This window comes from Poromitra crassiceps, assembly GCF_964638095.1.
Source record: "Poromitra crassiceps genome assembly, chromosome: 9".
Lineage (NCBI taxonomy): Eukaryota > Metazoa > Chordata > Actinopteri > Beryciformes > Melamphaidae > Poromitra > Poromitra crassiceps.
The window spans coordinates 26,276,167-26,289,926 of NC_139630.1; the positions used below are offsets into that span (position 1 = coordinate 26,276,167).

Genomic DNA, 13,760 nt, shown 5'->3' on the forward strand with positions numbered 1-13,760 from the left:
GGAAGCCAGTGGAGCTCCTGGAAGAGGGGAGTGACGTGAGAGAATTTGGGTTGGTTGAATACCAGACGGGCTGCAGCGTTCTGAATGAGCTGAAGCGGTCGGATGTCGGTGGCAGGTAGGCCGGCCAGGAGCACGTTGCCATTGGCATTTGGCATGGCATGGCAATGGCCATTGGCAGCACTTCAGACAGGTGACAGGTGACAGTTGATCCTGGTCTCATTTGAACTGCCGACACATTTGCCAAAAGGCACAGCACAACAACAGTTGTTGTTGCCTCTACAATGTGTTCTGTTTCAAAAGGGAGGAGCCATTCCTGCATGGAAGTAAACTGTCGCACAGGATTTGGCTCCACCTGCTGGTGAGAGTGAGGGATTCTTGAACTGGGACAGACTCTAATGTGAGGTAACCTAACCCAGCCCCTGATCTTTTAGTCATGCATAAGAAACAAAAGCGATTAGGATGTGAAATAGATTCTATTGTGTGTAATTGTTGGCAGGCACTTCCTTGCTGGTTTGTGCCATTATACTCATTCAAACTGTAGATTACTGTTATGAATGAAATCTTGAAAAATGAACTTTTGATGTGAAAAAGTGTGAAAAACTAAAGAAATTTTTATTTTTTTATTTTTTTTGGCATGGGTGCACTGAATACCCAGGTATTTGAACTAAAAGGAAAGAAAAGTCATTTTTGGGTTCAGCTCGACTTTAAAGGGTCCCTTTGCTGATTTTCATTATGAGCTTTGCATCATATGTCTGGGAACGCCCACAAAATGTTAAACGGCTGGCGCGCGAGTGGGGTAAAACCGCGCCGATATATCTCATGGGCTGACTCACCAAAAGACGGTGCTGCGGCTCTAAACTACAGGTTTGGGGGTTCTAGAGCAGAACACAAGACGTCTGCTCAGATGTGCGTTTACTGCGGTGGTTAAATCCCCGATCGTGTCTGCCTGGGCTGGGCTAGCAGCTAAATTCTAACTTTGCTGAATGGATAGAACGGGGGTTTTTACCCCACCCTGACCACGCCCCCAGCCAGGCTGAGCCAGCTAACCAGTCTGTCCTGTCTATTGTGGGCGTTCCTAGAGCCTGTATGGGCGTTCCCAGACATGCGGACTGTCTCTATTACAATGTCTGTAGTACTCTGTATATGCAAATGAGCAATGTTGACCTTCCCTCCATGTTGCCTGTAGCGGGCGCTCTCCTCTTATTGAACGGGGAAATACCCTTCCCGGAACCGAGGTGCCGTGTGACTGTTGGGGCCGTTGCCATGGTAATCATGGTATAGGGCAGGCTATAGGTAGCCTGGTAAACCAGCCGGTCACGTGAACTCACATTTCATTTGGTTCTTGGTTCCCGTCTGGCCTGAAGCCTTCACAACAGTCTTTGCAGTGGGCGGAGGTTGGGCCGATGTACTTGCCTTGACAGACAACTCCTTCAGCCAATCAGCATTGGATCCAGTGTCTTTTCCGCCCAGAAACTCATTACATTACATTACGTCATTTGGCAGACGCTTTTGTCCAAAGCGACTCACATTAACACATTTTTGTCAGCAATAGAGCAATCAACTATGCAACACCAGTCTATGACAGCTACAACTTCTGAAGAAATAGTGGTAAAGTTTAGTTTAGTTTTTTTTCCACTGTTGCATACTCGTGTACGTTTGATTCTTGTGTATTAGAGTCTATTTCTGCAATAACTGCACTTTATGGCTGTTTAAGCTAGACGAACATTGACATTACTCCTCGAGGCGGACAGGCAAGGAGGCGACCATTACGGTTTTGCTAGCGACGTTCCTGATTGGTCGGTTACGACGTCAACTACGAGGCGGGTCGCCGATTGGCTCGTCCGCTTTGCAGTTTCTGCAGAAAGCCCTCCCAGAGTTGAGGCCAGACAGACGGTCTGGTGGAACGAAATGAAATGTGAGTTAACATGACCGGCAGGCTTACCAGGCTAGGCTATAGGATTATATTGTATTGACTACATCAGATGCTGGATCAAAGCTACCCATTTTGTAACAGCCAAATAAAGGATGTGATGTCTATGAAATGTATCTATATGATACAGATAGTTCAGCTGCTCTTAAAAGGGGCGTGTGTCCTGAACCATGTTGATAGGCCTGTTTCTCCAAATAGACTACGCAGGACCGTAACGTTGCGATGGAGGGATCAGCAGGCGACCCATAAATGAACCACTCAGCTATTTATATGTATGCTGGCCTACTGCTAGTGAATCCTGGGAAAGCTGTGCTAAAACACAAACCAAACGAGCTCTCCATCACATCCAGGACAGACTCATGATGACACCTCACAAATTCACACCCTTTCCTCTGCTGAGAATAGCCCTGGACTGTCTGACTCAGTCAGAAGCTCCAGCCTGCTGGCTGCATGGGCCCACACAGGAGCATTTAGAGCAGACCTGGGCATTATGCGGCCCGGGCCCGGGGCCAGATGCGCCCCTCATGATGGTTCTGCCTGGCCCGGGAGGTCTAAGACAAAACCACGCTATTTTAAGCAACAAAAAAAAAGACTTCAAATTAGCTATTTTATTTTGAAACGCGTATGTCGTGAATATGTACTGTATGTACAGTAGGCTATATTGAGAGTAGACCGTTTTGGACGTCTGAGCTAGTCTTGTACCAAATGGACTACTACACTGCTAAATGGGGTCCAACCATCACATACTTTTGACTAATATCAATAATTAATTAGGGAGAACATTTTGCTACGCATCTGCCATTTTTTTGGCCTTTGAATGATATCAAAATATCCTAAAATGTGACTGTAAAAAGGTAATTCAGACCGGTCACACTGGCCATATAACTCTGAATTGGACCTTTAGTTTATATATGAATGCTCACCTTGGATTATACAGCAGAAAGAAAGGATAGTAACAACCTTTTTTGTGCTATAGTAGAATGGTGAATTGTTGTTTTTATTCAGTTAGCATTAGAAATATCACAGTAGGTAGAATGACTTATATTATATACTTATAATATATACTATACTTATAATGGTTATGTGAGATGCGCAGGAGGAATGCATTTCAATGGATCTAATTTGCAGCTGTGTGGAAATTAGGGATGCACCGATCCACTTTTTTCACTTCCGATCCGATTCCGATACCTGAATTTGGATATCTGCCGATACTGATATTATGCCGATACCGATATTTTTCTTGAATATAGACGGTTTTCACCAGAGCGCAACCCCACAGCACTTCCTTTTTCTCAGCATTCGGCAAACTGCAGAAATATTCACTCGACATCGTTACTTTTGTTTTCGCTGCTCAGCTGTATAGACGGTTTTCACAGAATGGTCAGTCCTGCACTTGAATGTTTTTTTTTCTTTTTTGTCCATAGCAAACACTGCAACAGGAAGTGAGCGGGGGTTCAATTTAGAATGTTTTTGTTGTCAAGTTAAAACCGTCTATACAATATAGGCAAAGATTTGGCCAATTAAAGTTTTTTTTTTTTTTTAATATACCTTGCAAAAAGCAGACAAAATTAAGAAAATATACAAGGCAAAGAAGGATACTATTATACATGGGCAAAAAATAAAAGAAAACATTTTTATTTTTTATTTTTTTTAATTCCGATCCGTGAATTCGTGCCAAATCGCCTACCGATATTGGATCGGATCGGCCCCGTCCCTAGTGGAAATACTAGGAGTAGCTTGTATGTATCTGAGCAGAACTTTGAAAGCTTGGTAGGAAAACCTAAGTAATGCTGTACACATTTGCTGTATACCACTGACATGACACGAGCGGGCTCAACATGAGTATTCTCTTTCTAACTGTTCAACAGTGCAGGGGTTTGTATTCCGTGCTGCCGAGACAGACAGAGAGTGTTGCTCCTTGCATCGGCACATCCTGTGTTGCTCACATAGAGACTTCCTGCCTTCCTGTTTCTCCCTCTCTCAATACACCTGGGCTCGAGGGGCTGTGCTCCCCCAGAGCCATCTGTCAGGCCGACAAACACACACACACACACAGGTCACAGGACGAGTACAGACTGTCATTTGACAACAAGCACTGTTTGTTAGCGTCTCTTGTCTTGGACAAACCTCAGTTTATTGTTGAAGTCGAGGTTATATCATAATGTTGTAGCTCTTAATATATGATGCGTCCAACACCTCTTCAGTTGCCGTATGTCTTGCATGCCTGTATGTCCGTCTCTGGAAGTTTTGATATTGGACTTGAGTATTGTAATTTGTTACATCAACTGTGGTCTTGTCTCTTGTGGCTTGTTGTGTGGGTTGACTTGGGGGTGTGGCTGCGAGTGTGTGATGAAAAGTGTCACTTTTCCTTCCCCCCTGATTTATTTTGATTTATTTGTGAAGTATTTGATGTAGCCTAAGTGTTGTATAGGATTCTTTTTTTTCTGGCGTTATCGTAGTATTTGTGTAAATCTCAGGAGAGTGTGTCTACTCTAAAACTGATCTGTAGTTTGGCACCGTGCAAACACAGACCCCAGCCGCTCTCTCGCTCCAATCACAGTCAACGTCCCGCCCCTCCCCTCTCTCAGCCCCACCAGCCAATCCCTTCCCCTCATGTTTATGCATTCTGACAGCCCCGGCCCACGTGACCGCGGCCGGCCAACCAGGCGGCCCTCTGCCAGGGATGATGACATCACTAAAACTAAAGCTGCTTCCCTCCAGCAGCAGGGGCGCCTCATTTTCTGCTCCGAGTGTTTGTGCTAAAATGGAGGCTGGCTCCTCGCCTTAGCCCGGGCTCTCCTCCTCCCTCCTCACTCCTCACTCCGGCTTCAGCTCTCCCTCATGTTGTTGGCATGTTCTAGAGCCGACAGCGGGATGGTTCTGGAGGCACAGAGCTCCAACGGGCCATTCCAGCCTGTGGCCCTCATGCATTTTAGAGGTGAGAATCTATCTACCTCCTTAGCTGCTCTGTGTGTGTGTGTGTGTGTGTGTGTGTGTGTGCTTTCGAGGGGAGGTGGGTCAGAATGTTTTTGCCATTTAGCAACGGTAGCTACTAAATGGGATTCTTGTAGAAGAAAATCTTTCTTTTTTTCTAAAGAAGTTATTACGAGTGTTTATGATCCTCTTTGTCTCGGTGGCGTGTTGTGTATCTTTGGAGCAGGACGTGTGGGATTGTTTGTGTATGTCAGGCAGCGAGGAAGGCTTTTGCCAGTGCTTTGCATAGCTTAGCTACAGCGAGAGAGAGAGAGAGGAGGAGGGCTAGTGTTGAGTCTCCCATCCCCCACCAAGACTGTTGATGTCAAAGGATGTGAGGTCAGAGCCTGTTGTCAGCGGGTGTGCGTGTCAGTATTGTATACGTGTGTGTGTGTGTGTGTGTGTGTGTGTGTGTGTGTGGTGTCACTTGACAGATCTATGCTACGCTAGCTCGGCTCGTTTTTCAGAGTAGGCCTTTAAAAGACGAGATGACTCGGATTCCCGTGTTTTTTTTTTCACTGTTTAGTCAGAGAAGCCTGATGCTTGGGCCTGAGACCCACAACACATATTCTGAGTGTGTTGAGTTCAGCGTGGAAAACAGAAACACATTGAATGAAGGCGCAGCAGCACTACTACACTGCTTCTGTGAATGAATGTTCCAGTAGGACAAAACAACATGTACGGTAGTCACGTCTTCTCCAAAAACACACTGTGCTAATGCACTGGCATTACCAACCTTACAGACTATTGTTGCAAAGCACTGAGTTCTTTGTTTTTCTGTGGTGACTTGCGGGTTGCAAAAGTGGCCTCATGTAGGCCTTCAACTCAACATGAGGGTTTTGAAGGAGAGGAAAAGCCTGAGCGTAACTATAGTCAATATTGGCATTTCGGTCGCAGACTGCCCACAATTGTATTGATTGACCTCTTGTTTGCATTGGGGGCAGACTATATGGATCGGCCTGATCTGATCTACGAGCAGTTTGGTCCATATTCTCCCCCCAGTGCTCACTGGCATGCCAGATCTATGCCTGAGAGCCATTTTGTTTCCATAGGCTGTTTCCCCCCGACTGCAAGCTGAAGCTTGTAGGCGAGTAGAGGTTCTGGGCCCAGCCGTGCAGACGGGCCTGCTGTGTGTGTGTGTGTGAAGGTTCTGGGCCCAGTCGTGCAGACGGGCCCGCTGTGTGTGTGAAGGTTCTGGGCCCAGCCGTGCAGACGGGCCTGCTGTGTGTGTGTGAAGGTTCTGGGCCCAGTCGTGCAGACGGGCCCACTGTGTGTGTGTGTGAAGGTTCTGGGCCCAGCCGTGCAGACGGGCCTGCTGTGTGTGTGAAGGTTCTGGGCCCAGCCGTGTAGACGGGCCCGCTGTGTGTGTGTGTGAAGGTTCTGGGCCCAGCCGTGCAGACGGGCCCGCTGTGTGTGTGAAGGTTCTGGGCCCAGCCGTGCAGATGGGCCTGCTGTGTGTGTGTGTGAAAGTTCTGGGCCCAGCCGTGCAGATGGGCCTGCTGTGTGTGTGTGTGAAGGTTCTGGGCCCAGCCGTGCAGACGGGCCCGCTGTGTGTGTGTGTGAAGGTTCTGGGCCCAGCCGTGCAGACGGGCCTGCTGTGTGTGTGTGTGAAGGTTCTGGGCCCAGCTGTGCAGATGCGCCTGCTGTGTGTGTGTGAAGGTTCTGGGCCCAGCCGTGCAGACGGGCCTGCTGTGTGTGTGTGAAGGTTCTGGGCCCAGCCGTGCAGATGGGCCTGCTGTGTGTGTGTGTGAAGGTTCTGGGCCCAGCCGTGCAGACGGGCCTGCTGTGTGTGTGTGAAGGTTCTGGGCCCAGCCGTGCAGATGGGCCTGCTGTGTGTGTGTGTGTGAAGGTTCTGGGCCCAGCCGTGCAGACGGGCCTGCTGTGTGTGTGTGAAGGTTCTGGGCCCAGCCGTGCAGACGGGCCTGCTGTGTGTGTGAAGGTTCTGGGCCCAGTCGTGCAGACGGGCCTGCTGTGTGTGTGTGTGAAGGTTCTGGGCCCAGCCGTGCAGACGGGCCTGCTGTGTGTGTGTGAAGGTTCTGGGCCCAGCCGTGTAGACGGGCCTGCTGTGTGTGTGTGTGAAGGTTCTGGGCCCAGCCGTGCAGACGGGCCTGCTGTGTGTGTGTGTGTGTGAAGGTTCTGGGCCCAGCCGTGCAGACGGGCCTGCTGTGTGTGTGTGTGAAGGTTCTGGGCCCAGCCGTGCAGACGGGCCTGCTGTGTGTGTGTGTGAAGGTTCTGGGCCCAGCCGTGCAGATGGGCCTGCTGTGTGTGTGTGTGAAGGTTCTGGGCCCAGCCGTGCAGACGGGCCTGCTGTGTGTGTGTGTGAAGGTTCTGGGCCCAGCCGTGCAGATGGGCCTGCTGTGTGTGTGTGTGAAGGTTCTGGGCCCAGCCGTGCAGACGGGCTGCTGTGTGTGTGTGAAGGTTCTGGTCCCAGCCGTGCAGACGGGCCTGCTGTGTGTGTGTGTGAAGGTTCTGGGCCCAGCAGTGCAGACGGACCTGCTGTGTGTGTGAAGTCTGCAGTTGCACATGATCATCATGTCCCTTAATATTTTAGGCGTGTACAGAAACTCTAGTTGTGTAACAGGAGAACAGGAGCAGGCTTGAGGTAGACGGTACCTCTTGGTTGGTTGTGTTAAGCTGCGTTCACACCGACCTATTAAAGTGTGTCGCTGGCATCGAGTTTACATACAAAGTCAATGCAAACGAGCGATTGAGCGTATATTCGCCTGGGAGAATAATCGCTGGGCGTCCGAGCGGCAGAGACAGAGCGACAGGGAGAAAATACGCTCGTTGCCCGAGATGAAATATCCCAACTCGAGCGAAAATACGCTGGCATCAGTCGCTCGCTGTTCAATGCTGATTGGCTGCCGTGTGAGAGCGAGTCAAGGATCACACTGGCTTGGAACAAACCGCTGGTTTATTGTGTGGCAACAAACCGCATTGACAGGCTGACAGCTGACATGAAGTGAAGTCTGTACTACCGGTATGCAGCTCGCATTAGGAGCACGCTGATAGGCTTTAGCTTGTAAACAATGACGGTGGCTCGTAGTGGACAAATATCATGACATTGCGTAACGTTATATCCCCCACATGTCCGTCATTTCGTGTGCCTGTTGATGAGCGATTTAAACAGAGCGACAGAGCGATTCCAAAGGGTTGACTTGAGCGACAGAGCGAAAAATAAATATCTCGGTGTGAACGCCCCTTTAACAGGAGAACAGGAGCAGGCTTGAGGTGGACCTCTTGGTTGGTTGTGTTAACAGGAGAACAGGAGCAGGCTTGAGGTAGACCTCTTGGTTGGTTGTGTTAACAGGAGAACAGGAGCAGGCTTGAGGTAGACCTCTTGGTTGGTTGTAGGGATGTCACGATACTATCATTTCTACTTCGATACCGATACGATACCCAGGAAAATATCATACTCCATACCATTTTTCGATACCACGGGAAGGGGGGGGGGGGGGTGACGACACATCAAGAGGCATAAACATAAAGATAGACAGATGGACGGACAGACGCACACTTCTCCATAATCTAGGCCTGATCAAACTTTGAATTTAGACAGCAGATTAACCCTGATCTAGACATCAACCTATCAGAACACGTTTAGCTTGTTGAAGCAACAGATACCCACCAATTTCATTAAAAGAAAGCACTGATTGTATCGAAATGGTTGCAAATGAGTATTGTACCCGTTTAAATTTTTTAGTATTGATACTTATCAATACTGTCGATACCCGTTGCAAATGAGTATTGTATCCCATTCAAATGTTCAGTACTTCTCGATACTATCGATACTTTTGACAACCTCCCTGGTGGTTCAGTACATTTGAAGGTCAGCTCAAGGTTTTGGACTCATCCATCATTGGACACAGTGCCCCTTCATATGGCTGATAAGTGAACATCAGTGATTGTGTAATAGATTGTCAACTGCCAGGCCAGCACCATTTTACATGAAAGTTGACCGTTTTAGAAAAACCTTGCCTGCATCACCATGACCCTGAGTGCAAAAAAAGTCATTTTAATTTAATTTTGCAAGTTGTACCTGTGTGTAGTGGCAGCTACTGCATTTTTATTTCAATTGAAACAAGTCTGCGTTGCACAACCCACTTTTTTGTCATCATAAAATGTGATCAACAAGGCAGAGCATTCACTTCAAAAAAGTGGAATAACCCCAAACTACCGCTGAGAAAGTCCTCAATCTTCATCCTTCTTGTAATTCTCTTGAATAGGAGTTCACCTTATGATGCAATTTTTTTTTTCCTTATGATGCTATTCAATAGGCCCAGACTGCTTCATATTGTAGTCACCGACTGTAGTCACCGCCCCCCTAACAGCTTGAAATATGCACATTTTTCTGTTGAGTCTACAGTTTGTATTTTCATGTTAGGTGAGGCTAAATTGACTTGTGGCGTCCAGTTCACTCCTGGTATGATTCAGTGTGTCACTGCTATTTCCTACTGCGGTTTTAAAATGGCTTGTTATTGTGATACCTATTCAGTCTTGTATCAGGGCTGTGTGTACTAACTGTAGTCAGCCTTATTTCTGTTGGGGGCCGGGGCTGAGGAACAACAAGGCCAGTTGCTTTTAAGGTTTTCTAGAATCAGGGTCAGTTGACCACTAGCTCCGGGAAAGTGTCCACCAACCAGCACGACGTGTTGTGTTGAAAGGCTGCTGTTAGCGTTAGCTATTAGCTGTGTGTGTACAGGTTTTGTATTGTGTGTGTGTGTGAACAGCTTGCTGCATCCGCTGGGAATGTGTTGTTGTCGTCATGATAAAGTTGTACTGCGTTGCACTGCAGGTCCTAATTGTTGCTCATCTAAACCTTTTGCAAGGATAATAGCAGCATGATGCTACTACTATCTTTTAGGTTTCACTTGGATTTATATTAAATGTTGTGAAGAAAACGGGTTGGCTAATTGATCCGAGTTGTTTTCTCATCATGACTCCTAGATTGGCTTAGTTTTACACAGTTAGTTTTTTACACAGTTAGTTGGTTTCATGTATGTCAGTATAAGACTGACACAGTACAGTTTGATAGCATCAGCAAATCAGCAGGATACGATTCAAACTGACCCAGTATCCAGCTGGCTGGATACATTTCTATTAGCAGTGGTGGTCACCCCCCCCTAGTCCAAAGTCCTGTCCCTGGCAGTGGTCGCCATGGTGATGTACACATTCAGATTGTTCACGGTGAGAGTGGACTGACTCAGAAAGCATAGACTGTGAAGGAAGAAGGCATAAAACCTACCTACAGTGTGGCCCTTGATTTGTATAAGTTTTGACATTTTCTGTTTGAATTCGGCAATCCCCATTATTGAGTGAACATAAATTAGTAATATAATGTTAGAATCTCAGTAATATTGATAGGGAAATTTACTCGATTTGGTTTCAGGGTAAGTTTTGTGGTTTGGACATCTGACCAATGGGCTACATGCACAACTCCACTACTTCCTGAAATTAGTACAGCTTCTTCATTTCCTGTCATCACTATTGGATGAACTGATTAATGTCAGGTGTGCTGCAGTCACAACAATGATCAGGCACACCTGATTAATCAGTTCATCCAATAGTGTAGGACAGGAAATAAAGAAGCTGTACTAATTTCAGGAAGTAAAAAAGTTGTGCATGTAGCCTATTGAGGCAAACTCTTTGAGCAGGAGAGCGTCACTTAGTGTTGTCAAAAAGGAGGCGTTGTGTGTTCATCTTCCTGTTTTCCTTAAAACCTTCAAAGTCAAAGAAGCTCCAGGCTTTCACATCCCAGGTGCTTGGTAAGTTAGATGGAAAACATATAATAAAGCATATATTTATTATACTAGTAGCCTAACCAAAACTGTAGTGTAAAAAAAATGAATGAAAAAATTAAAATGTAACATTGTTTTTTTGCTTTAGTGAAAGTCCGCTTTCCAGCACTGTCATCTCTACAGACTGTAGCCTATAATAATAATAAGAGTGACAATGTTTTGACAGCTTTGTAATAATGATTGATTGGTTTGAGGTTGCGGTTGTGTGCTCGTTAACGCATGCACAGCACGTAGGCACAGCATGACGGATGGCTCGTTGACATTGATGAGTGTGCAATTGGCTACAATGAGTTGCATTGATTATTGAAAAGGTAACGATTATAGGTGGACAGGTCAGGTGTGCCACAATATTCCTGGAGGTCGATTTAGGACGTTTTTTATTTTTTATTTATTTAGTGGCACTGGTGATGACAGTCTTGGAATGAGTGAATTGGCAATTTAGGAAGTCTTTGCTCCAAGTCGCTACATGTTGACTAATGAACTACACCATTGCAAGTGTAACAGATGAACAATGACTAACATAGAGAGCCAAAGTGGAACGTCACTTCCTGCTTCAGCACTGTACCAGAGATTTTCATCCGCCATTTATTTTCCCATAGACATTTCGTAAAATGCGTATAAAAAATAGTTTGACTTGTTCAAACCAAACGGTTCAGATATGTTTAGAAACAGGAGAGATCGCATAACAGTTCACTCGGACCAAAACGTAAAATAATTGCGGGTTTCAAGAAAATATTTTTTCGATGTTTTTTTTTGTTTTTTTTGGTCCGAGTGAAATGTTCTATGGTCTCCCCCGATTCTAAATATAGCTGAACCGTTTGGTTTGACCAAGTAAAACTATGTTTATAAGCATTTTACAAAATGTCTATGGGAAAATAAATTGCAGAAGAAAATCTCTGGTACAGTGCTGAAGCAGGAAGTGACGTTCACTTTGCCTCTCTATTGACAGTGTCCAGTGCAAGTGAACATGCCTTTGTTACATAATTAAGCTTTAACCTCATATCCCCGTCCCCCTGCACGCACACACACACACACAGACACACACACACGAGGGCTGTCAAAAATAATCGATTATAAGATGCATCGCGATGCAGACGTGCACGATTCTGCATCGATTCACAAATGTCAAAAATCGATTATTATTATTATTATTTTTTTAATCAAATAAAATATAATGGAAGTACATGCAGTTGTTTATTTTAATTATGGATCATAATACAATGCAATTCCAAATGCACTTTTATTAAGATGCATCGATAATCGTGATCGAATCGAATCGTAGCCCTCTGAATCGTAATCGAATCGTGAGGCCAGTGAAGATTCACAGCCCTAACACACACACGCACGCACACGCACACACACACACACACACACACAGAGAGTGTGAGAGCCAGATTTCAGATACAGTTTCTTTGGAAAACACCTCGCTGGTGTTCTCTCTGGTGTCAAATGGAATTAGCGATCTGTCTTGTAAAGAACATTGGGGAACTTTGTTGAAGCCGAAGCAGAAATCTTCACACACACGATTACTGACTCCTTATCTCCCGACCCTCCCGTCCTCCTCCTCCTTCTTCCCTCTCCGTCTTGTAGATGTTCCGCCTGCAGAGCAGGAGAAGCTGTTCATCCAGAAGTTGCGGCAGTGCTGCGTCCTCTTCGACTTTGTTTCAGACCCACTGAGCGATCTGAAATGGAAGGAGGTGAAGCGGGCGGCGCTGAGCGAGATGGTGGAGTACATCACCCACAACAGGAATGTCATCACAGAGCCCATCTACCCAGAGGTGGTCCACATGGTCAGTGCTGAAACACAATGCGTTTTTCGGGGATGCATGTTGGGTTAGTACAGGGATGAAGTCACACTTCAAGTCAAATGGCATTTGCAAATAATTCATAGGAACTGTTTCAGCCTGCATAGAGTGCTGGATTGATTGCAACTCATCTGAAATCAGAAATGTATGTTGAACTGTCTTTAAAATACGTATGAAGATGTGCGCTAAATTGCTAAATTATCAGTCACAATCGTCCATTATGGCTAACAGCATGGTAACATAAAAAGCATCCCTCAATCCATTTGATATGCCATTAAGAACTACAAAATGGTCTGCCATTTATAAACGCGTAGATCTGCTGTTTTCATCTGGGTTTTATTCTATTTCTGCACCATGGGAAGAGAGGCTACTGTGGTTGCCATTGGCAGGAGTACTTGCTGGTTATTTCAGACCCATTCTTATATAGTGTACGTCTTGCTCTGGACGGAGTCATAGGAAACTCACATGAGCATCACTGTCCTCTGTTTGAACCAAAGGATCTGTGTCACATAAACCTCTACTGTTACCCTTTTAGACTCGGCTAAGCTATTCTGTAGCTATTGCTCCAAGTCAATTCTAGTATGGCTGCCGATATAATAAAACAGTGTTATTTTATTGGACATTATTAGTTATTTATTTAAGTTATTTATGTATGTATTTATCTATCTATCTATCTATCTATCTATCTATCTATCTATCTATTTATTTATTTATTTATTTATTTATTTATTTATTTATTTATTTATTTATTTATTTATTTATTTACCGTAAATTCCGGACTATAAGCCGCGGCTTTTTTCCCGTTTTTTGGCCTTTTTTGGCCCCTGCGGCTTATATAACGGTGCGGCTTATCTATGGATTTTTTCCAAAAAAAAAAAAAAAATCTCTCTTTTTTAGCACTCTTTCTAACTATAAATCCACTTCTGTTTTAATTTCCTCTCTTGCCCTCTTTTAACAACATAACATAACATAACATAACACAACACAGGTAAGCAGAAAGAAAAAGACAAGCAATCACCGCCATGAATGAGGAAATGACTCACCTGCTGGAGGCTGGAGATACACGGCTTGGGCTAAACTTTTACTCCGTGAAACACTATCGATTAAGTCCGACATCGCTCAGAGGTTTGAGCAGCTTGAAAACAAGTTTGAAAACGTAAACCGAATGAAACCCTGCACACGCAGGTTGATGACTTAATCAGCAGGAGTAAAAGAAATAACATTCGCCTGATCAATGTAAAAGAGGGAGCTGAG

The 13,760-nt window shown here is 45.5% G+C and overlaps 1 protein-coding gene across 3 annotated transcripts in view; it reads left to right on the plus strand.

Annotated features, from left to right (window-relative positions):
* The window catches only part of ppp2r5cb (protein phosphatase 2, regulatory subunit B', gamma b), a 48,414-nt gene that overhangs the window by 12,508 nt on the left and 22,146 nt on the right, over positions 1–13,760 (plus strand). For 2 of the 3 annotated variants that reach the window (XM_083642578.1, XM_083642577.1), the window contains exon 4: positions 12,292–12,491. In XM_083642578.1, coding sequence (XP_083498704.1) covers positions 12,292–12,491 — 200 coding nt within the window. Of the gene's footprint in view, positions 1–4,725; positions 4,869–12,291; positions 12,492–13,760 lie in introns of those variants that run through there. The other variant, XM_083642579.1, reaches the window with a different exon arrangement.